Raw genomic sequence first — 26129 nt, forward strand, 5'->3', positions numbered from 1 at the left:
CCAGCATGGGAGCAGCAGATTGAAAGGCACAAGAGGCATACGGAAAGAAAATGAACTGTCTAGCATCAGGGCAAGAGTTGGGGGAGCTTTCTCCCAGAGAGAACTGCTAGAAGAAGCCATTTTTCCTTTTCTGAGCACACCTCCCACTCAGCTGACAGATTACTGCAATAGGTGAGACCCCCACCAATCTGGCGCACACTGTTTGCCCCACCCTGGTAATTCCCTAAGGCTCCATTCGCCCTAGCTTTTTCCCGTGGCTTTTCCATATGAATAACTTGAATTGGCTCATGCTTCAGATTTTTCTAAATTCTCTCATACAAGCAGCACCTGGCCTCAGTGTGCTCCATGCCTATTGCTAAGTGGCCTCAGGCCTGGCACTAGCAGCAGCTAGCCTTGGTTCACAGCTTGGATTCTAAATTTAGGCACCTCCAAATCTAGGACAGGTAGCAGTCAACTGCATGTCACTTTGTAACTTATGCTACCAGGTGGCCCCAGTCCGAACACAGGCAGTGGCATTAAAAATGGATTGGCCATATGACCCAGTGATTCCTCTTCTGGGAACTTATTTGAAGCTACCCGAAACACTAATTCCAAAGAACATTAAGCATCCTTATGCTCACTGCAGCATTATTTACAATCACCAAGATATGGAAGCAGCCCAATTGTCCATCAGATGAGTGGATAAAACTACTATGGGACATTTACACAGTGGAATACTACTCAGCTATAAAAAAGAAAAATCCACCCTTTGCGACAGCGTGGATGGATCTGAAGAACATCATGCTAAGTGAAATAAGCCAATCACAGAAAGACAAATACCATATGATTCCACTCACATGTGGAACCAATTAAAAAAACTGAACTAACACACAAAATAGAGACAGACTAATAAATGGAGAGCAGGTTGACAGCTCTGGGTAGGGGATAGGGAGTGGACGGATCAAGCAAAAAAGAAAAAGGGCTCATGGACATGGACAATGGTGTGGTGATTGTGGGGGAGGGGAGAAGTGGCTGGAGGTGGAAACAGGTGTAAGGAGGATAATGGTAATGGAAAAAATACAATAAAAAAATAAGCTATTGAAAGAGGAGTTGTATATGTGCATTTCTGACTACAGTATTTTGTTATTTCAAAACAGAAACAATCATTTAAATAATTTTTAATGTGACAGAATATTTTTCCCAAATTCTAAATAATTCTGAAATAAGGTTTTAAATCATTAAAATCCTTGAAAATACTGGTAGTACCATGCCTTAGCAATTATATTCTAGGCTTATCATGTAATCAATAACTTTTATGATTTACCTTTAACAGTTGACAAGGTGTTTGCCCAAAATTATTAATCATCCCTTCTAAGGCTTTTCTTTCCTTTTCATCTGTTAAGGCATCCAGATCCACAGCTCCTAAAATCAGAAGTAGTCAACTCACTATAGAGTGAAAAAAAAAGTCAGCAAGCCAAACAACTGACTGATGTATCAGAGACTGATTAGTATATTTTCATTAAAATAGTATTACATTCTTTATTCATAAGAACATTTTAAAGAGGTAATATTTTTCTAAAAACAGTGAAACATCAAAATTAAATATGTAAAAAATAAATTTCATCTGCTATGTATAAATAAAATATTTTAAACAAATTTAAGTTAGTCTATAAAAATTTCTCCTAGAAAAATACAAACTCTACTCAAAGGATTCCTAATTGTTTTCCTCATGAGAGTCAAGCTAAAATAAGTGTTAAGAACCACACAAAAATACAGCCATAAATTACTGTTTATCTAATAAATGCTATGGAAGGTACTATTTCCCTACAAACTTTCACAGAAGGGAAACATACTTGTCTATTTACAAAAAGTCACATTGGCTCTGCTCAAATTCATATAACTTCATATTATTCACAATCTTTACAACTATTAGCTCCACTGAAGGATCAGAAAAAATAAGAACTGCCTCTTAGGACTTTCAAAGCCTTCAAAAAACGGTCTTGATCTTGAGCTAATAAACATTAGAATGTCATTTTTATCATTTAAAGAATTTTTATTTGTAATTCTAAAGGTCTTCTTTCAAAGTCTACTAAAACTTCAATACTAAATATTTAACGTAGGGCCTAAATGAATAGGACATATATGGCTAGCGATCAGAAATTTTTATGCCACCAATAATTGACATTAATAATTAGATTTGCATATATATTCTCGTAACTTTTTTTTTACAAAAATAGGTCTCTCATCTCTCAAACAGAACAGATCATTAAAACTGTAAGTGTACGTTTTGCATGTTAAATAGTTATGTCCAAAATGCCATGTTATAAGCTCATATTAAATAATACTTTCTATTAATATAATGGAAGAAAAAAAGTACATGGGGCTTATACCTTCATAACTACAGTAATAGAAAACATTGAGTGCCTCCACTGCAGCTGGCCCCCTCTGTTTATAGCCAAAAATCAGATCTATCCATTCATGAAGGTGAGCAGAAACATATTCAGACTCCTAGGAAAAAAAAAGTAATAATTAATATAAAAATACCTCCCAAGTACAATGTAGAGATGGGTTCTTTAAAAAAGTAAGAACAAATTAAGCATTTCCACACAAAATCTTACCACTGTAAATAAAATTACCTCAAATCATGTTAATTATTCATCATGCACTACATATACTGACTATGTAATATCTTGTACAACGTAGGCAGAGTATTTATTAATATTTACTATATATGCATCTACTAACAATGGGTAAAAAAAAACACATCTTCTAATAGCACAAATATTAATGACAAAAAATTAATAACAGCTCTGGAATGCATCTTTGTTGTAAAATTTCCATTGAAATAACTGTTCAGAAATTTAATTCAAGGAGATACAATGGCGTAGATGAAAGATCTGCAAACCATTCCCTCCACCCCATCCCACCAAGGGGTAGACTGAAGGGCAGGGAGAAGCTTGAAGGACTTCCTAGAGCCTCCAAGGTGGCTTAAAAGACAGTAAGGAAATTGTTATTAGAGACAGGAAAAAGAAGACTGAAGGTTTTAGTTACATGAAAAAACAGAAAAGGTAAATAATGAACTCATGGATCTAGAGATGGAGATTTCCAGGCAGAATGTTTTTAAGTGCTAAGTGGCTTCTTTATAGTTGCTGTGATAGAGAGTGGGATAAGTAAGATGAGTTAGGGGAAAAAAACAAACTGTTCGGGTTTTAAGCATAATTTAAAAATATATATATATATATAAGTATATATATATATAGAAGCCAGGTCTTGCTGGTTTCAAAATAAAATTATTTATGTCCAGGATCACTACAGAATATAGACTTCCAAACTCACAATTGGCCTAAGTTGATCAATTATCAAATCAGTGTCACTAGTAAAATATGGCCTCAGGCAAAAGTTTAGTTCAGGATTGTGGCTGTCAAACAATCTGTTGAGACCCTTTTCCCTCACTGGCACACTCAAGACGATAGAATATATCTTGAGAATGTTAAAGAAAAAAAGACAATCCAAAATAGAGTCTCTTGTGCAAACCAAGACTTACATTTTTTATCTTAATCTTTCTAATAACTAAACACAAAAATCTTACCAGAGCTTTCCTATGTTTATAGATGAAATCTTCAGCTGATTTAGCCCATTTGGGGAGAATGACATCATTTACCAGTTCTTTAGAAACTTGTAGACGACCCAAGTTAAATTCTACAACAGGTAAAAGATAAATGTATCAAGTCATTTGAGATTTAAATAAATCAAGTAGAACAAATATGAGGGCAAGTTCTTAGCAAAACTGAAGGCTTTTTTCTTAAGAGTGAAATGTGAGAATCAAGGATTCCTTTTCTTAAAAAATCCTCACCCAAGGGTATGTATTATTGATTTTGAACAGAGAGAAAGGAAAAAAAAAGTCAATGTGAGAGAGAAACATCAATTGGTTGCCTCGCGATACTCAGTCCAATCTGAACCTACAACCTAGGCATGTGTCCTGATTGGGGATCAAGACCACCACCTTCTTGTGTACAGAACAATGCTCTAATCAACTTAGCCACCCGGCCAGAGTTCAAGTTCCTTTCTAGATCTTAATTTACAGAACAACCCTGGCCTGGCCAAGTGTTTCAGTTGGTTGGAACTGTCAGTTGGAGCATAATCCTTAGACCAAAAGGCAGTGGGTTAGATCACTGGGTTGGCGTATGCAGGGAGGCAGCCTACTGATGTTTCCCTCTCACATCAATGTTTCTTTCTCTCCCTTCTTCTCTCCCTAAAATCAATTAAAAAAAATCCTGTATCCTCAGGTGAGAATTAAATTTACTGAACAGGTAAAAATAATTCTTATATATTGGAATGTGTTTATCAGTTGATTAAAAAGGTAAATCAAAATATACTGGGTTGGCCAAAAAGTCCATATGGTTTTTTCCATAAAATAAAAGATATATTTTTCATTTTCACTAGTAACCTCACTGATTTGGATATTTTGAGTATGTCAGCTATCTCCCACACGATATAATGTTGATTGTTCTCAATATCTCGATTTGATCACTATCAACTTTACCTGGTCTACCCGACCATGGAGCATCTCCCAGTGAGATATCTCCAGCACAAAACTTTGCAAACCACTTTTAACACATTAGATCAGTTACAGAACCTTCTCCATACACAGCACAAATCTTTTTTTGCATTTCAGTTGCATTTTTACCTTTCTTGAAATAATAAAGCATAATATGCCAAAAATGTTGCATATCTTCTTCCATCTTCAATATTAAAATGGCTACACAAAAATTCACCAATTTAGATAAGCTTTTTAAAATGCACGCTGATATGACAGTGGTCAAAATACAATCTAACAAAATTGTTTCAAATTAAGGTAAAGACAACTAAACACTATGAAAGCTACCTTAAGGGAAAAAACAAACTTTCTGGCCAATCCAGTAGTTTTAAATTAGCTATTAAAAGGTAAATCAAATTAGTAATTGATTTTTTTGTTGAGAAAAGTGAGGGAAACTATAGCTATGACCAAAACCTTAATCTGAACAAAAACGCACAGTTAAGTATTCTTTTTAAATTAAAAAATAATTAACATACATAATCCCTCTAATGGTTAATTTACAAAATATACCTCCTTAGAGCTTTATAGTTTAATTCATACCTTAAACTCACTTTAAGATTCATGCTTGCCTTATGGAAGAACAATATTTTTATTGATATATGCCACTACGCTAAGTAGATACTGATGTCATAAAGATTTGCTCATATAGTTAGAACCCAAAGATGAGGTTTTCTTGTTCATAAAGAGAGGTGCTTTGAAATTATCAGTGGGACTCAAAGTAGGAGAGAGGTTTAATGTCACATATGAGTAACATGACAGAGTCTGTAGCTTTGTTAACTCAATCACTGTGTAGCAGATACTGCTTGTCGGCCACCTGATAGCCATTCCATGTTTTGTAGCAGAACCTTGATTTTTTCAAGTTGTCCATCCCTGCCCTATAATTCATGCCTGTTGCAGGTGACTGGGGATAGAGGCTGGTCTATGACCCAGCACTGGAGATTGAGGGGAAGTTTTGAGAAAGGGTTTCTCACTCTTAAGTAGTAACATAAAAATCAACATTCTCACTTCTATCTAGGACACTATTACATCTGCCTTTGATACCTAGCCATTTGTAACCATAAGAGGAACTATCCAAAGACAAAGTCAAACACTTAGAATAGCAGAGTGAAAATACAGCAAGAACTTGGCTCGGATGATATTATTAAGCCACCTAAAACTACCATACCTCAAGTTTTTAATGAGGGAAAATACTAAAATTTTCTTGCTCACACAACTTTGAGGTTTTTTTAAATCATTATCTGTTTTACTAATTAATATAATATTAATTAATATCTGTTGGCATTCTAACATACTTTGCTTTCTGTCACCTACTTCATTTCAAACAAAGAAGCAACGTACGTTTAGAAATGGAGGCCACTAGACCAGTAGTAGTGCAAGATGGCAACTGGCTCTGGAGAATGTCAGAAATTGTCAAGCTGAGAGTACCTTAAATTTCTGCATCCAAATTTAATCTGCTCAATCCACCTATTTCAGAAATCCTGCTTCAGGAGACTCCAGTCCTATGACTGGCTGGGAGTCTAGGATCAGACTCAGCCAACAGACAGATTCACTTGATTTTCTGAATGGGACCAATCCTAACTGCTTTACTCTGAGAATCAGATGCCCTGCCTGCTACCGCCTGTCCCATGGTGCATGAACAAAGGACATGAAGCCCCGAATACATTCTCTCCAGCCTGACAAGTTAATTCTACTGAGCAAGCAATAGGTCCAATATTAACGTTACATGCTAGGGGAGAAAAAGAAGTTGGTAATGGTCCTTTGACACTGTGAAATTTCCCTAAAGAACACCAGTAGTAATAATCTTGTCAGTTTCCTTATCTGTACTTAAAATAAATCTAAAACTACCTCATACAAAGTGTATTTGGATATTTTTAAAGAATATATTTAGCTTCATGATTCTCTCCTTCAAAAACATGATCTTCCAAATACAACGATAACTTATGCCACCATTAAGTTCAATTTGCCTCCTGTCTTCTGCTTTAAATCAGCAGTCAGCAAATTTTTTAAATAAAGGGTCAAATGATGAATATTTTTGGCTTTGTGATTGCTGTGGTCTCTGTTACAACTACTCAAATCTGCTGTTATACTGTGAAAGCAGCCTATCTGTATGTAAATGAACTGGCTAGCTGTGTTCCAACAAAGTTTTATTTATAAACACATAAGTTTGCCTATATATACTGTAGTTTGCTGATCCCTGGTCTAAATCCTCATCTTATCTAACTGAAACACTTTCAACTTAAATGGCTATATGGCTGAAATAGCATATGGTCATTTTTGCTTCTTTAGTAAACACTGTACTTTGACAAATTCTGTTACCAATTCACATTTTATTCATTTATCTTACTTCACTGTAGCACTTCCTTGGAAGGTGAGATGAGCACCTGGGTGTAAATAAGCCCTATCACTCAATACACAGACAGAATGAATCTTAAATAATCTACAGGACATCAAAAAAATGTACTGAAAGATATTTTTCAAGGGACCTGTTGAGTCTAATTTTTAATCTTTGTATCTTACGGTTTTGATTTTCCAAAAACTCTGGGAAATAAAAGAATTCAGGAATAAGTTCCTTCACATCATTTGGACTGTCCATGAGAGTCTGCCAGGTAGCAGGGATGGAATGGAACTGCCGATCTGCACAATCAAACCTGCACAAGGAGGTTGAAAGAAAAAACTGAATGCTGAATGAAAGCGACAATATACACGAAACAAATCTTTAAACTCAAGTTTCCTAATGATTAGTTTCTTTTTCCTTCATATTTCTCTTTAATATCTAAAAACACAATTTGCTCTCCTTCTTATGACTAACTTTCATATTCTGTTGTCAGGAACTAAATACCATTCTTTTAACCACTAGTATCATTTTAATTAAAATAGCTGAAAATCAAATCACACTCGAGAAAAATTTTAAGTAATTAAATATAAACCTAAGACACCTTAAAAATAGCATATTTTTCAATTACAGTTTACATTCAATACTACTTTGTACCAGTTTCAGGTATACAAGCTTAGCAGTCAGTCGTACACCCTACAAACTGCTCCCCCTGTTTGTGTATAAGCGCCCACCTGGCACCATGCATACTCACCACACCATCACTGACTATATTCCCCAGGCTGAACTTCATATCCCCGTGTCTATTTTGTAACTACCCTCTGTACTTCTTAATCCCTTTGAAAAATGGCACAATTCTCTCTCAGTAAAATTTATTACACAAAGTGAAAAAATGTTATTTGAGTATTTTCAAATCACAGAGTTTAAATATCAAAATACTGTATTAATATATGTGGTTAATAGACCTATAAAAATGCTGCTGACTTAACCCTTGATAAATAAATATCTTTACAAACTCTTCTACTAAAAACCAGAGATTGATTTAGGGAAATAGTTCTGTGGCTAAACCCCTTACATTTTACTTGCCCTTACGTTTTACAAAATAATATACTATTATCTTATTTTAACTTTATTTTTAAGTCCCATCATGGCTATATGGTAGTTGAAAAAAGCCCAAGTGGTCATGATGCAATTTTACTATGCTTTCTCTAATTACAGAAAACATAAACTCCTTCCGTTTCATCTCCTTTGATATTGTTTTCCTGGATTTATTAAGTAATGACTTACTAAGTAATACTGATGACTAATTTGACTCTATGCCTACGAATCTTGGTTTGAGGCTAAGCTAAACTCAGCAGAACTCTGAATTTAATTATCAATGATTGGGTCATCAATAAAGTCTAATAATGGTGTATCCAATTCAAGGAGAAGTACAGCTTTAATGGTAGAAATCTTTTTGTTTGAGTGGGAGAGAACAGCTTTACTGAGATATAACATAACATATAATTCACTCTTTTTAGGTAGAAAATTCAATGGTTTAAGGTTTTTAGTAGAGTTTAGAGCTGTGCACCCACCACCACAATCAATTTTATAACATTTTCTTCACTCCAAAAAGAAATGCTGTATCTATTAGCAGTCACTGTTCAGTGACCCTACTTCTACCCTCGATCTGCTTTCTATCTCTGTGAATCTGCCTATTCTGGACGTCTCATATAAATCATATAAGATGTGTCTTTTGTGCCTGGCTTATTTCATTTAGTATACTGTCTTCATGGTTCATCCATGTCATAACATGTATCCAGCTTTCATTCCTTTTATTCACTCATGGCTAATATTCCATTGTATGGATATATATTTTATTTATTCCTCATCAGTTGAGAGACATTTCGGTGTTTCCATTTTTTGGCTGTTACATATAATGCTGTTATACACATTTGTGTACATGTTTCTGTATGAACAGGTTTTCAATTATCTTGGGCATATATTTAGGATTTGAATTACTGGGCCATATGGTAATTCCATGTTTAACACTTTGAAGAACTGTCAGACTGTTTTCCATGGATTCAGCCTTTGCAAAACAATACATAAAGGTTCCAGTTTCTCAGCATGCTCATTGACAGTAGGTATTATCTCTCTTGACTGTAGCCATCCTTGTGGATGTGAAGAGGTATCTCAATTTGGTTTCAATTTAAACTTCCCTGATGACTAATGATGTTGCGCAGCTTTTCATGTTTATTGGACATTTATATATCCTTTTTGGAAAAATGTCTATTCAGATCCTTTGTGTCCAGTAGTTAACTGGGTCATTTGTCTTTTTATTATTGCATTGTAAGGGTTCTTTATATACTCTAGTTATAAGCCCCTTATCAGATATACAATTTGCAAATATTTTCTCCCACTGAATGGGCTGTCTTTTCACTTCCTTAATGGTGTCCTTTGAAGCACAAACAGAAACTATTTTTGAAGCTTTGTAAAAAATAATTTATTCACAAAATCATTAAAAGTTGAAATAAAACCAGTTATACTTCACTGGAGGGGAAATTACTTGCTATCATGGTAAATGTAACATTTGGAGATGTACAGTGATCTTGAGGAGTCTCCTCTCGAATGACAAGACTTAATGTACTAAAATCAGGAATAAGGGACCTGTACTAATTTTGAGAGACAAAAGCTACATGCAGCCCTGGCCAGTTTGGCTCAGCTGGTTGGAGCACTGTCCCGTAAACTAAAAGGTCACAGGTCTGGTTACCAGTCAGGGCACATGCCTGGGTTGTGGGTTCGGTCCCAGTTGGAGCACGTACGAAAGGCAACCCATTGATGTTTCTCTCCTCTCTTTCCCCATCCCTTGCCTTCTCTCTAAAATCAGTAAGCATGTCCTCAAGTGAGAATAAAAAAATAAATAAAATAAAAAGCCACATATAAAGACAGTAGAATAGTCAAGGTTTACATAGCTCTTAATTGTGTAGGAAAGGCAAATGGTAACATTAAAGAATAAGCCAACATGGAGACTAAATGTGAATTAGTAGAGAACTGCCTGAAGGATACACTGAGAAATGGAGGATTCTTAAAGAAGTTTGTTTTCTTAGGATCATTAGAAGAATCTGTAACATAGGTAAGTTTTAATACTGACAGATAATTTGGTACAATGACATCACAGGCCTGTTGGAGCTGCTACTCATAAGAGCCCCTCACTCCTCCTCTTTTTTATTCCTTTTGATTAATACATGTTTTTAGGAAGACTACATAGGCATTGGTTAGGTATAAATCTCTGGTAGATGTCTTAGATCTAGGTCTAAATAAGTTCTAACTTTAAATCGATGGTGAGTTGCTTAAACCAGTAAGGATTACAAAGTTACAATGGGTAACAGTAAAAAAAGGAATTCTTCCGAAAAGTCATTTGTGGCCCTGACTGGTGTGGCGCAGTTGGTAAGGCATCATCCCACAAAGCAAAAGATCACCAGTTCGATTCCTGGTCCAGGTACGTGCCTGGGTTGTGCGTTCAGTCCCCAGCTGGGGCATCTATGAGAAGCAACCAATCCATGTTCCTCTCTCTCATCAATGCTTCTCCCCTCCTCTTTCCTCCCTCCCCTCTCTCTAAAAATAATAAAAAATCTTTTAAAAAATTCATTTGTATACATCACTTTGACCCATTCTCAAATTAGTTTGGTTGTTTTTCCAGAGGTTACACAAATCAAAACCTAATAAAGGAGAATAAAAAAGATAATGGCTCTGTTATGCAGTACATGACATGAAGGCAAAGAGCTTTTAACACTAACATACAGTCTTAAGAAAATAGTATATTTGCCCAAAACATACCTTCCACTTTGAAGCTGGATGTGGAGGGTAGTGAATGGTTCCATGCGAATAAGATAGTGCATAACCCCGGCAGAATTTGAATAATGAGTACCATAATGAAATTTATCAATAGTTCCCATAGGATCCTCAAAATTTTCATATCTAAAAAAAGAAACTAAAGTTGTGTAACCACTATAGGAAAATTAAATTAGGAAGACATAAGCTTGTATTGCATTGCTGAAAACAGTTTTTAAGAAGTCCTTATCAACATGTTTCATGATCTATGTATTCGTATCATCACACCATGTTAATCAATGAAAAAAATTTTTATTCAGTAATACGTTTTTCTGAAAAACAAAGTATCAGTAATACTGGATTCTAGAACAGGTTTGTATTATGTAATAATAACATATATGTTCACTGTAGATTAATTAGAAAACACAGAGAACCAAAAGAAAAATTTAAATCAGCTATTACATTAACATTTTGGTGAATATCAGTCAATCCTTAATATATAAATGAATACATCTATATTTTAACATAAAAGTACTATACATAATATATTGTTTACAACTTATCATTTACTGTTTTCTATTAATGTATTTCCAAATGACTAGTCTATTTTTAATAGTATTTATAACAAGTACATGTACAGAAGTATTACAATGTGTAACTACTTCTTACTCTTAGATATTTAGGTTGTTTCTATTTTTTTTGCTATTGTAAGCAATGTAATAATTAGAAATTCTATTGTGGCCAAGGTAATAGAAAAAATATATAGAGAATCAGTCAAGAATTGTGAAAATAAACTCCTGATAATTTAAAGGTAAAAGATAAAGGAAGGAAACAGTGGACAGAAGGAAGGCCTCAATCATATCATTACAGAAGGACATATAGTGATTCTGCAAGTACTATCACTGATACTTACAGTTGCAACTGTTTTAAATGGTGGTTTGAATAGTGACATCTGAATTAGGGGGGATAAAATCTGAACACGAATGAACATTTTTTTAAAGGACTACACACTGAAATTTTTAAACCAAAATGCTAATCAGTTCCTCAAGCTGAAGCCAATTTCTTGTATATAGAAATCATTACTATTTAGGGAAATAAAGAACGTTTTCAGGTCAAAGTCATCTGTACCAATGCAAAAAAATATATTACTAATATATTACTGAAATGTAAAACCACCTGTATCTTTGATTATCAACAAGTTGTTAGAGAAAAAGGAGGTTGAAGGGCTGGATGAAAGAAGGTGAAGGATTAAGCAAAAAAGAAAATAAAATCACACATATATATAACACATACACAAAGACAAAAGTGTGGTGATAGCCAGAGGAAAAAGGGGTGTAGGTATACTGAAAGTGGGCAAAGGGGGGACAAAATGGTGACAGAGATTTTTGCTTGGGGCAATGGGCATAAGATACAGTATGCAGATGACATTTTCCTGAGTTGTCTCATACACTTGAAACCTGTATGATTTTGTGAAGCAATGTCACCCCAATAAAATCAATTAAAAATTAACCTTTTATTATTGTCAGAAAAAAAGTTTGACTAATGTCAGTGAGGTTATATATACACGGCAAAATCCCACTAGTAAATCAAATCAAATCAAATATTAAACACTACAAAAAGTCCCAGGGAAGATTTGCAAAAAGAAAAAGAAAAAGAGAAGAAATAAAAAGACAAAAGAAAAAAGAAAAGGTAAGGAAAAAAAGAAAAGAAACAGAAAGAAAAGAAAAACAAAAAATAATGTACCATCAACTCCCAAATAAATCTACAGGTAAATTTGTTGGCAAAACAGTTCCTTGTCCTTATTATTAGAAGTCATAAATGACAAGTCATCTACAAGTTAATCTGGATAAAAAGGGAAACGAAAATTATCCTTTTACTTGTCAGCACTTGGCTTTGAAAAAGAAATTACGAGATGTTTACAGGGTAGATCATAAGTATAGAGAACTATAAAACCTTTCCTTATTAAAATGACACTTAAAACTTCCACACATTCCACTGTCCTTCATTCACATTACTTATGAATAACAGGTCAGTATTATTAACTTTATATATACTAAAATATTATCTTAGATAGATATTTTTACATGTTAGTTTGTTAAGTCTACAATCCCTGGCAAGAAAAATTTCAAGAACTTACTATCCTTTAGCACATACTTATTACAAGGTAAAAAGAAATTCTAAGCAATATTAATTTAAATTTGGCAAAGAGGGGAAATAGACTACATTTAGGACATGTAAAGCACAACTTTTACATTTTCAAAAAAATTTAGTGAAGGAATTATCAGACTGATTATCAAACACAGTTGTGCATTTGAAGAGAACGACACTTGGCTCACTACAGAAATCAACACACATTCAAACAAGCAATAGGTATCTTCCAAATGATAAATGGCACTTACTTTTCTCGCACAGCTTTGGCATTTTTATCATTAACTACTCCAATTGGTTTGGAAAGATCTCGAAAAACAGATGGGTTATTCAAGTCCAACTCTTCTGAAATATAATCTTGTAAAATCCAGGGAAACTAAAAGACACAATTTACAATTTAGATATCCCTTCCCAGAGAAGCTACTCTCTCCCTATTTAATATCAAGTGCTTATCTAAAGACAAAAAAAATAGTTTTTAAAAATATTTTCCCTCCTGCAAATGTTCATTCATCTTTATTTCAATAACCAGGAGCATTAATTCCTATAATTCCATTGGAATATTTTCTTTGAAGCAAAAGAAAAAAGGCTTTTATTTTTTAATTCTTCTTTGTTTGTATTCTTCTTGAAAACAGCAGGGTAGAAAAACATACAGAGAGGCAAAGACACATTTTATACCCTTTTAAAAATAAAAAGTAACTATTGTGTGCATATATTTTTATGCATTATAAAACTGAAAGGCAATTGCATATTTATGAGATTATACAAACTTACCACAGGATACTGTGCAAGGTCATTATAGGTTCGCCCTGCCATTGTATTTATTTGAATGAGGTAGTCAAAATTTGATATCTCTCTATTGACCCATTTCTAGACAGCACAAAAAAAGAAAATCAAAATTACTCTCTCTCTCTTAGAAACCAGTAACTATTACTGATTACTAACACAATCTTTATCATCTTTCTGATAAAAGAAATGGGGGCTTTAAAAAGGCTTAACAGGGGCATAAAATCAATGTACTTTTCCTAAACTCACTTCCTTTTAAAAATGGTCTCTAGAAAATTTTATGTGGGAAGAGAAACTCCCACATAAAATTTATACTACATTCTAAGAGATATTTAGTATAAAATTTTACTTTATACTTCAATTAAAGTATTAATAAGACTACTTTACTTCAATTAAATATTTTATTGGATGTCCTAAAATTTTTAAATCCAGAAGGACTGTTCAACTTTGATAATTTGTTATAAAATTGTCATAAGCATATTTAAAAAACAGTATCTTAGTATACTAGGCTCATTTACAAATTTTATATAAACACTACATTATCTTTTATAGAGTTATGGTAGAAGGATTTTGCTAAATTGCATACAAAAGTTTCTAAAGAAAGACAATCATTGTTTTTCTTAATCACCTTATTGCTCACAGCCTGCTAATTACACAGCGTGGGTATGCTAGAGAATTTTGCTGAGTTTAACATTCAAATTTAAGTTTACTGTATACCTTAAGCAAGGGATATACTTAATGGGAAATGGTGAGAAATAATCTATGTATAAAGATTTTATTAAAAGCCCAATTATAATTGTTCCTACATGTCAAACTGAAGAATCAGTACTTTAATTAATAAAACTTATTCCACAGAAAACAAGGAATGCATTTTATTAAATAAAGCTTATTCCATAAGCAGTAGGAAAGAACTGCTGATGGCTTTTTGAACAACTTTTTTTTAAATCATGTTTTTTCTATTACAGTTGTCTCCATTTTTCCCCCTTTGCCCTCCTCACACTTCCCACCCCTCCCCCTTGCTCCCACAGTCAATTCTCATGTCCATGGGTCATTCAAACATGTTCTTTAATTAGTCCCTTCCCCTTCTTTCCACCATTGTTCTCCTTCCCCATCCCCTCTGGTCACTCTCAGTCTGCTCCATGTTTCCATGCCTGTGGTTTATTTTGTTCATTAGTTTATTCAGTAGAATAGATTCCACTTATAGGTGAGATCATAGGGTATTTGTCTTTCACAGACTGGCTTATTTCACATAGCATAATATTCTCCAGTTCTATCCATGTTGTCGCAAAAGGTAGGAGTTCCTTCTTTCTTTTTTTTCTTTTAAATGCAGATTTTATTTATTTATTTAAATGTCAAAACCCATTATGAAATATTAAAAAAATTAAATCCATTATAACGTCTCAGCAATTAAACCAACATGACACCAGCACAGAAATAATCAAGTAGATCAATGAAATAAAATGAGCATTCTAGAAACAAACATATACATCTAACAATGCAATATATAATTGATATTTCAAATCAATGGGGAAAATAAGGCCTATTCATCTCTTACGATTATGATTAAAGTACAGCATAGAGAATACAGTCAATAATACTGGAATAATTATGTACGTGCCAGGTTGGTACTAGAATTAAAGGGGGGATCATTTTGTAAATTATGTAATTGTTTAACCACCTTGCTGTACATTCGAAACTTACACAGAAATACTGAATGTCAACTGTAATTGAAAAATAATATTTAAAAACTAGATTAATACACATGTAGGAGGAAGGAGAAAGCCAGGGTCAGAGAACCTAACTAGGAACTACTAACAGTTCTGGAAAGGAAAGAATAATGGTCTTTCTGTGGATTTTTGGCAGTACAAATGGAGAAGATGTTGGGATACAGGTGAAGGTAAAACACACAAGAGCATTAGTTAGCTTTGGCTGTCAGAAGAAATGGCACTTATTTTTATTTTTACCTTTTTTCCATGATGTCTTTTGTATTTTCCCATTTTTGACCTTGTGCTCGGGTTATTGTCTATTATTGAGAAAAAACCCACAATATTTTTTAAAAAGAGAAAATTAGTGAAAAAGAGGAATTCCTAAGACATGCCCATAAACTGAATGATGTGGGAGCTGGAAGACAGAGCACTCTATGTGTGAGGGAAACAAAGATTCAAAGATAAATCCAAGTACGAACCTGAATGAAGAACAGCAGTTGTAATAACAAAATAATCAGAAGAAGAAAGTTTTACCTTTAAGTAAAACTCTCATACAAAATGAACACCAAAACAGTGACTATTAAAATTTCCTACCTGTGTCAATCCTGATGCTTTGAATAACTCCTGTGGTGATCTGGTTCCGTAACTGTTTGGAGAATGAAATGACAATAGTCTGCTATATACTTTGTTTCTAACCTATAAAAAAACACCATTTTATAGTTTAGAAATTGATCAAGACAAACTAGGATTATGGCCTTTATAATAGCTTTATTAATTCCCATAGCATAAAATTCACCATTTAAGTATACAAAATTCAGTGGGCTTTTCTGTATATTCTGATTTGTGCAACCAGCAACATAATCTAACTTTGAAACATTTTCATCATCCCCAAGGGCAACTTTCCTCACTATCGTTCTCCAATTCTCATTCTCTCCAATTCCATGACAACCAATAATCTACTTTCTCTCTCTATGGATTTGCCTCCACTGGACATCTCAAATAAACAGAAGATTATTATTTTAACCTCTCTATTATACTAGGCTCGGTGAAGTCAATAGATGTATTTTTTGAGTAAGTTATAGTGTATAATGGAATGATCATCAGACATTGAATGAGAAGACTAATTCAAGTCTACTGCAAATTTAGTTGTCATTTACTCATCATCTTGGCAAATCAATCAATTTACGGACTCTCACTTGTACATTAAACATAATGTACTGTTAATAGATTTGTAAATTATTCAGGGTTATACAAATGTAAAGTAATAAGACTCATCTTTGAACTTTAGTTTCTTCATCTATAAAAAAGGAATAATGAAATTTTCTGTAATATGAAGGCTGTTATGAAGATTAGATACTATATACAAATGTCCTTTAAAACTATAAAATTATACAACTGTACAGTATTCAACAGGAACACAGTTGGTGTAATTACATGATATAGCTTTCTAATAAGCACATGCTTTGTATTTTCCTGTAAGGGAAAATTGATTTTTAATAGAAAAAAAGTATTCTTTTATAAAAACAGAAAAATGCTCTTTTAAATGCCCAAATCAAATTATCTCTAAGTAATCCTCAATTCAACAAATGAACTAGAATGTAGTTTTTGTGCTAATCTAGGTCCTCTGAAAAGCAGATGCCAAGACAGACATGAACATTAAAGATTAGAAGATATGCCTATTAGAAGAGAAGCCTCTGAAAAGGAGAAAGAGCTAAGCAAGGTAGGGACAGATGTCAGAATGTGATGGACGTAAGTGTGACCCCAAGTGAATGGCAGAGGGAAGGAAGGATGGGGTGCAAATAATGTGTCAAAGGTTACACAGCTAATAGTGAGGCTAGTACTTGAACCCAGGAAATCTTGCTTCAGTGGTAATCTATTAACCATTTATACTGTTCAAGAATTTACTCTACTCCAGGTGAAATACATGCTCCATTGTTGTTGAAGTGAACCCAACCTAATCTCATAAATATAATCATTATATATATATTGCATATTATTTCACAGTTGGATACTATGAGGTACCTACTGGCTAACATTCAATATTCTACTACCTACTCATATATAAAAGCTGAAAACAAGCACTCTCTAAACATTCAAACATAAATTCCAACAAAAATTCATATACTGCTTAGTCTTCAAATAGAGTGTGGGGCAAAAGAAGGTTTATAACTGTGAGTACAAGAAACAAAGTTTATTCTTGTATTATTATTTATTATTTTCCATAGGAACTGAAAACCTACTTTGCCCAACCCTGTATATACTTCTTCCTCTAATATTCTGACTTAATGAAAGAACAGAATCCAAAATTTCATTCTAGCTCACTAACTGGAAAATAATTTCAAGCTAATACTTTGGAGCTTCCAGAAAAGTAATGTGTTACATACCTCTTTTTTGAAATTGAGAAAGTAGTTGGATTGGTCAACATGGAAAATCTCAAGGGCTGATCTCCTTAAATTGTAACGCCGCAAGTGAATCTCTCGAATTTGGGAATGAGGCCATTTGAAATCAAAGCCTACTCCTTAAAACAGAAGAAATCTTGTGACTATGGTACCCTATAAAGTTACCCAAGCTATGCAGAAAATACCTCCTAGTTCCTGACAAAAACAGCACTCAGGGAAAAGAAATTCAATTTCTGTTTCAAAAAACCATTTGTTAAATTTATTCGATGTTTAAATTGTTTCTCTTAAAACTATTGAAAAATTCTATAGCTATTCTACTTCCTTGCCATTAGAGATAATTCTCAATATTATATCTTAGAAACATTTATCTCTCTTTATGTTGACACTTTAGATTTAAGTATCTTTTTATTTTCAGATAAAGGATTAAGTGAGAAGCCTACAGGAATAAGTGGACATAAAAATAAAATTAAGATTGTATTTTATAACTTAAATTTAAGCAATCCTCTCAACCAAATCTTTAGAAAACATTGATAATAAAAAAGCATGTTCTTCAGTACATTGTTGAATGTAAATTTAATCCCAACTGACTCTTCATTTCTCCTTCTACATGACAGATTGTAATTCCACAGTCTTATCTTTTTGTTTTTTTCCCCTACATTAATGACTGATAAACTGGATACTTAACTACCGAACAGAAATTATTCCCCCAGACTCCTCACCATCTTCTTTTTCAATGCTGCCATCACAGAAGTAAACATGTTGAGTAGTGATTTCTAATCTGCCAGGAATTATGTCAATTATTGTAATGAGTTCACAGTCTACTGACAACACCAATTTTTCTTTTTGATCCTGTTCTTTTTTCTCATCACTATAAAAACAAAAACCAATCAAAAACTTAACAATGTATTTTCTGTAAATAGAAAAGAATATCATATTCAAATATAAACCTCATGTATATAAAATATCCAATAGATTTTTTTATAAAACATATTCCATGCACATTAAATTACTTAAATACCATCCAAATATTCTTACTACCCAAAAACTCAAGTTTCAAAAAACAAAACATAGTGAATCTTTAACAATACTGGCAGAGGTCATTCCAAACATGCAGCAATACTGGTCAGGTCTTTTCAGTTATATTTGGGAGACATGAATTGATTCAGGGAATATACAAATTTGTAAATAAAGGACTGCATCATTAATGGTTTCATAAATTATTAGAAGTACTAATTATGATTGACTCTTAAACTGCAAAATGACTTTTCAAGAGGAAATCAAACTAAAGCATCATATCCCCGAGCAAGAAAGGAGACATACTGTGCACTGTTCATCTCATACCTTACTTAGAGTGAGGCCATCTTGATTTGGATGACTGATATAATTTATGTCTATTGAAGGGTATAACTGGGAAGTGACTTTTAATTGCCAAGTACAGAAATGGGGACTCCTCCCATTCGCAGAATAATATTCAAGTATGTCCTTGAAACTACCTGCTCTCTGGTCCTAGATATTTCATATCTGTCTCATTTCCAGGAGAGCAATGACTAAATCTAATTTTGTTTCCAATGGATTTTCATGAGGAATCTTCCTCTATCTGAAATATTGCAACCTTTAACTTAAAGATAAGTTTTTAAAAATTTAAAAATTAAGAATCTTTTCTTAAACAGTGAAATTCCAGTATTTACTATGATGAAATGGAGTAACAAGGGACCTAAGAGTGTTAATAGTCTAAATGCTATTACCGTTTAAAAGCTAAAACAGTAAATTTTGTTATCTGGCTCTCAATTTTCAAATTTTTTAAAAGCAGTCAAAAATGAGGGCAAAATAAAGACCTTCACAGATAACATAGACTGAGAGAATTCGTGGCTGTCAAAACTTCCTTACAAGAAATACTAAATGAAGTCCTTCAGGCTGAAAGGAAATGACCAGATGATAATTTGAATGTACATAAAGAAATAAAGTGTATGAGTATGGTAATTATGTAAGCAAATGTAAAAAAATAGTTATTTAGTTTTTTCTTCTCTTAACTGACTTAAAGACAATTACATATAACTAACTATAAAACTGTATTGCTGGGCTTAAAATATATAAAGATCTAATATTTAGGATAATAGCATTAAGGAGAAATGAGGAAATCAAAATATGTTTGCTTAAGGAAGTCTGTAAACTAAAAATTCAAAATTTATAGACATACAAGGTCTGGAAAAAGTCCAACCATTGTTAATATAAAAAAGAACGGTTTGCGAGACATCAATGTATCCTGGCAGCCAAGGAGAGTAGACTAGGATGTGCATACATGAACAATGACAACCTCGCTTCACTAATCAGTGGTGGCAGTGGATGCCATTGAGTGAGCATGTGTACTGTGTGGCCATCTCATTTAAAATGACTGAGCAAGTGCAGCAACAAATTTGCATCAAATTTTGTGTTAAGCTCAAACATTCCTCCATGGAAACAATTCAGATGACTCAGAAGGCTGCAAGTATGGGCAACTGGTAATTGGCAGCTTCATCACAACAACACACGCACCCATGCATCACGTCTTGTGTGGAGTTTTTCCATCTAAATAGGAAATCACCCAGGTGACTCAGTCCCCCTACAGCCCAGATTCGGTACCCTGAGACTTCTGGTTTTTCCCAAAACTAAAATCACCTTTGAAAGGGAAGAGATTTTAAGACTATGGATGAAATTCAAGAAAATATGACAGGGCAGCAGATGGTAACTGGGAGAACTGTGTGAGGTCCCAAGATGTCCACTTTGAAGGGGCTGAGGTATCATTGTCCCACATACAATGTTTCTTGTACCTGTATCTTCTTCAATAAATGTCTCTATTTTCCATAAATTACATTGCTGGATACTTTCTGGACGGGCCTCATATATCTAAGGCTATTCAAATTCTATATTTCTTCCTGAGGGAGGTTTGGTAGTTTGTATCTTTTAAGAATTTATCCACTTCATGTAAATTCTCCAATTTATTGGTATAAAATTATCATTAGTATTTCTTTCTAGTCATTTTAATATTTGTAGCATTATCTTCTCTTTCATTCCCACTACTAATAATTTGTTGTTTTTCTTTCTTTCCTAACCAGTCTAGCTCGAGATTTATTGTTTTGTTATCTGTTGTTTTTTTTTTTATAACTAGCTTTAGATTTCTTTTACCTTTTTGTTTTTTGGTTTTCTTTTTCATGAATTCCTGCTTTTGTCTTTATAACTTCTACCTTTTGGTTAAGAGTTATATCTTATGCTGTACTTTCCATCTAAACACAGCCTTAACTATATACCATAAATGTGATGTTATGTTTTTATTATCATTCAAATCAAATGCTTTTTAAATTCAACATCCAGCTTCAAGTTACACAAGCTCAAGAAGCTCCTCAATAATCTCAGTTAACACTGATACACTCCTAACAGCTGACACAGCATTAACTGTTAGACCCTGAAAATGTATAGTATTAAAATTTCAAGCAAGTATCTTTCTCAAATTTACAATCCCATTATCTCTGAACAAAATAATTTTAAATACTTTCAAGTACATATACGTACATATTTACTCTGGCTGTTATTTCCTCTTCAGAAAGGTCTAACTTATCTTCTTCCACATCACTAACTTTTACTTGTTTCACCACTTCCAAAAGCAATGAGTCATTGGAAGGCTGTGTATGTTGGACACCTGCTTAAAAACAAAATATTTATTAAACACAAAGTAAAAAAAATGTATTATAGCACTTCTGTTAATTTCTTACTGTTAATTACATGATAATGATGTGCATTACAAGTAAAGAATGTACTTAGCTCTCTTGATTAACTTTATGGCATCAATTCTACTGACTAATACATTAATGCAATTTTTAAAAAATTTTAAAAACTAGTACTAATTGTAACTTAGTCACTGAACACAACAGAACACAATGTCCATTGGAACACAGGTGGCTATGGTAAAGAACTGAAACTACAATTTAGTATACACATAACTGGCCAATGACTTTGGGGTTTTTACAGACCTCTCTTCAAACACAAGGCAGAAACACCAAGTCAGATGGTTAGAAAAGAATGATTTCATAAAGAATTATAGGAATTCTTTCAAATCTGCTTCAAATTACTGCTAGGCTATGTATTTTAAAGCACTTTTTTCCTAGAAAAAGATATTGACCCTTATAAGATGCTAAGTATCTCAAGTTCTGTAAGAACATGTAAAAAAAAAAAAAGGCCTTGAGTTACTAAGAATTCTAGATATATTTAACATCAGCTTCAGTCTTGGTAAGCAGAATTTAGGGGAAAAAACCATTGCTTCATTGTACCATAATGAATAACAGAGACAACATATTGCACATTAATGACAGTATAATTTCATGGTTTTAAATTATGTTTTTGTTTGAAAAATTACAATCAATTGAAATAGAAAGTCATATTAGCTTCAGGCCAAAGATAACAGCATTTAATATATACAACTGTTTAAAGATCAATTCTAAAACATTACTCATCTTTCATAAGTAAATAATTTTGAAACAATAAAAAGAACAACCAACCCCATCAACATCCTTAATTATCTTCAACAAATGAATAGCCAATGGAACTCACCTAGATTATCTCTCAAAGCACTAGCTTCCTCATGGGTTTTGAAGTTATAATTTGGTACCAACTTAAGTCTCATACGGGAATAATTTTCTACATTAGCTAGTTTCCAGCGAATTGGATTTTGTTTCCTATGAATATTCATAAGTAAAAACATACAATTACTTAAAGTTACAAAGACTGAAATCAAATAAGAAAGTATCAGGTACTTTACATGTGTGTAACACCATTTTATAAAAATTCACATTCATTAACTCATTTGACTCAAAAACAATTCTGAGAGAAAACCAATGTCAGTATATACAGCCAGAGTTTATACTTGAGGTATCCAATTTTTTTTTTTTTGCCTAAAATGTCATGTGGTTTATAGGTAGCAGAAATAAGATCTGAACATAAATCTTCAGATACATAACTTGATATCTTTTAACTCGTTCACTGTTCTATGGAAGTTTTTAACTAGCTATACAAGTTTATTCCAATAACAATTTTCAAAATAATTTTATTATAAAGATAATTGCAAAGATCTAAATATAAGAGTTAAAAGTCTTAGAAAAAAAGATGGGGTAAATCTTTATGACCTTAGAGTTGGGACTGGTTTCTTAGACATGACAAAAACCACACAAGCAACAAGGAGATAAATTGGACTTTGAAATTCAAAACTTCCATGCACTAAAGCTGCTATCAAGAAAGTGAAAAGACAACCTACGTATTTACAAATAATGTATCTAGTAAGGGTCTCTTATTGAGAATATAAAGAGAACTCTTATAATTCAAGCACAGTAAGTCAAACAATCTGACATAAGAATAGGCAAACGACTTGAATAGAGATTTACTCAAAGAAGACATATACAACTGGTCAACAAGTACATGAAAAGATGCTCAGTGTCATTAGTCATTAGGTAAATGTAACAACATTGTAAAGTATCACTTCACACTCACTAGGATGGTCATAATTTAAAAATCAGAAAATTACAAGTACTGGTAAGGTGGTAGAGAACTGGAATCTTCTAGTATTGTTAATAGAAATGTAAAATGGTACAGCTGCTATAGGAAAACATCTGGCAATTCCTCAGTAAATCATAGAATTATCATATGACCCAACAAATCTGCTCATAGGTAGGTATATACCCAAGAAAATTAAAAATAGGTACTGAAACAAACATTTGTTCACAAATGTTCATAGCAATACTACTCACAATTAGCCACAAGGAAAACAACCCAAATGTCCATTAACTGATGAACAAAATGTGGTATAACCATACAATGGTATAATATTTGGCCATTAAAAAGACAGAAGTATTGATACATACTATAATAAAAACATTATGCTAAGTGAAAGAATCCAGACACAAAAGGCCACATATTACATTATTCAATTTATATAAAATATTCAGAATAGGCAAATCCATAGAGTCAGGAAACAGACTGATGGTTGCCTGGGGCTGGGGGAAGGGATAATAGGCAGTGACCACTTAAAGGGTCCAGGTTTTCTTTTTGATGCGATGAAAATATTCTAAAGCTGGAGAGTAGTGATAAATACACAACATGATCAATATACTCAATGCCCCAAAGGGTACATTTTTAATAATTAAAATTTTATATGTATTTTACCACAATAAAAAAAGGACTAAAAAATATACACATATACCACATAATACTGTGATATTACTTTAAATCAAGGAAAAAACTGTAAAATATTCAAGCACAAAACAACACTAATTCTATCTCAAAGAGGTAGTGTGAGGAAGACAGGAGCAAACTGATTCAAAACAAACTCTCTATCACAGGATAAAAGCAAAGGAAATAAATCCATGGTCAAAAATATATACACATAAAGCTCAAAAAATATCAGAGCTATAATTTACAAGACAATCAAATAAAATTAATTTTCATAATTTTTGTTTTTTTGAGGAGTGATAAAGACTTAAGTACAACAATCTTTGCGCTTAAGGAGCAGAGTTGGAAGACAGACATATAACCTACCCATAATTCAGAAACTAAAGAACTCAAATGGTAAAGATAAAAACGAATTCAGGTATCTTAATTATTTTTATCAATATCCCCAATTTTGTGTGAGAGAACTGAGGCTGAAAATGGCTACTTCCTTAAAGTCATGTAATTTATAAACTTCAGAGCTGGGACCTGAACCCAGGGGCTCTGACTTCAGCAGCTCATTCACTCTAACACTGGCGTCCTACTTTTCTCAACCTTCTATCTCAGGGACAAAAACTGTCATCGGCAGATTCTATGCTTGGATTTCTGCTTCCAGACTGATGCTAACTATGGACTGCTTGCTTACTGCCAGAATATTTTGCCCCGGGCTTCACCTTACTCCATGCTGCTGGCACCTGTCAATGAGTTGGCATGGTTCTTTATTCTCCTGAAACCACACAGCCAGTTGATAGGCTTCCCATGGTACCTCGAGATCCCAGTGGCTACTGCCACAAGGATCTTCTCTTTCTTATGCTAGAGCTCCGATGCAAACCGCATACTGTTTTCTTCTTCAGCACCAGGGCCAGAGGACAGCTCCAATAAATTCTGCACTGGGAAATTCCACTCAATGTTTCACCTAAAATAGCTCTCTCAGGTACTGTAGTATAATGGTCAATTTTATATTTTTAGTTGTAAGGAAACAAAACTCAAACTGCTTATAAGCACATAAGACATATACAAGCTCTCCTAACTTGCAAGTCTAGGAGTGCATTTACCCTGGATGGATCCAGATGCTTCAATACCACCACCAGGGATAAGATAGCCAGCCACAGCCCAAGACTCACATCCTGTTAGCTTAGTGATCCCAAAGGACAATTTTCCCTGACAGCACCAGCAGTAAAGTCACAGGGAAGAGTAACTAGCTGACTTGAGCCTATGGCATCTTTTGATAAAGTATGGGAGGGGCCATATCAAAGTGGGTTCCTCACAAAAAGGAGGGGCTTCATTCGGTACCAGGAGAAGAAACGGTGGTAGAGAGACAAAAACAAGAGGGTCCCCTGTTGCTGGCATCCTTAGGGGAACTCCCAAAACCCACATGTAATCTGAAGCCTGTTGTGAGTTAGAATCATCACTCCCCTTGGTAGCCCTGAACTCAGCTTTTCCAGAAGACTCAGCAAAAGCTTTAAATAATAACTCACATACTTCCGCACTGTCCCTTCCCCAACAAACAGGGCCAGGCACATATATCTAAACTAGGTATAAGGATAGCCTGTGGTGCCAGAAAATACCTCAGGATTGATATGCAAACCTAACACCGAATCCAGGTTACATTTATAAATGTTATCTCTACCATGGTCATAGTGCCACCTATTCTATAAGGCTTCACAGGATGTGTAGTAAATGAGTATTTTTAAAGAAAAACCTGAATGTGTAAAAAGAGCACTTCCCTTATTCTGCAAACAAATAAGATTTGTCATTCACTTAATCCATCTGTGAGGAATTCCTTTGTGTTTCACCATGCAAGACATTTTCTTTCCTTTCAGATTTTATTTGTTTTTAATTTTTTTTGTCCTTCCATTATTTTTATTCTCATTCCCCTGAGCACCTCCCCTCTGGCAACCATCAGCTTCTTCTCTATGTCTATGTATCTCTTTCTATTTTGTTTTGTTTATTAATTTGTTCTGTTCTTCTCAGATTCCCATAAGTGAAATAATACAGTATTTGTCATTCTTCATATGACTTATTTCGTTTAGCATAATACCCTCTAGGTTCATCCACACTGTCACAAACAGCAAGATTTCATTCTTTTATTGCTGAATAATATTGCATTATATATATACCACATCTTCTTTATCCATTTATCTATT

At 33.6% G+C, this 26129-nt stretch overlaps 1 protein-coding gene across 1 annotated transcript in view; it reads right to left on the reverse strand.

Moving 5' to 3' along the window:
- NBEAL1 (neurobeachin like 1) overlaps nt 1-26129 on the reverse strand; it is a 150929-nt gene that overhangs the window by 24780 nt on the left and 100020 nt on the right. The window contains exons 35-46 of the mRNA XM_054585818.1: nt 22336-22460; nt 21301-21427; nt 18474-18622; nt 17740-17873; nt 15950-16051; nt 13638-13733; nt 13118-13242; nt 10725-10865; nt 7094-7224; nt 3569-3678; nt 2370-2487; nt 1304-1401 (exon numbers count right to left, since the gene is read on the reverse strand). Of these exons, the coding sequence (XP_054441793.1) occupies nt 1304-1401; nt 2370-2487; nt 3569-3678; nt 7094-7224; nt 10725-10865; nt 13118-13242; nt 13638-13733; nt 15950-16051; nt 17740-17873; nt 18474-18622; nt 21301-21427; nt 22336-22460 (1456 nt within the window). The remainder of the gene's footprint in view (nt 1-1303; nt 1402-2369; nt 2488-3568; nt 3679-7093; nt 7225-10724; nt 10866-13117; nt 13243-13637; nt 13734-15949; nt 16052-17739; nt 17874-18473; nt 18623-21300; nt 21428-22335; nt 22461-26129) is intronic.

Source organism: Pteronotus mesoamericanus, unplaced genomic scaffold (genome assembly GCF_021234165.1).
Source record: "Pteronotus mesoamericanus isolate MK-2021 breed Mesoamerican mustached bat unplaced genomic scaffold, CSHL_Meso_final contig_90, whole genome shotgun sequence".
Classification (NCBI taxonomy): domain Eukaryota; kingdom Metazoa; phylum Chordata; class Mammalia; order Chiroptera; family Mormoopidae; genus Pteronotus; species Pteronotus mesoamericanus.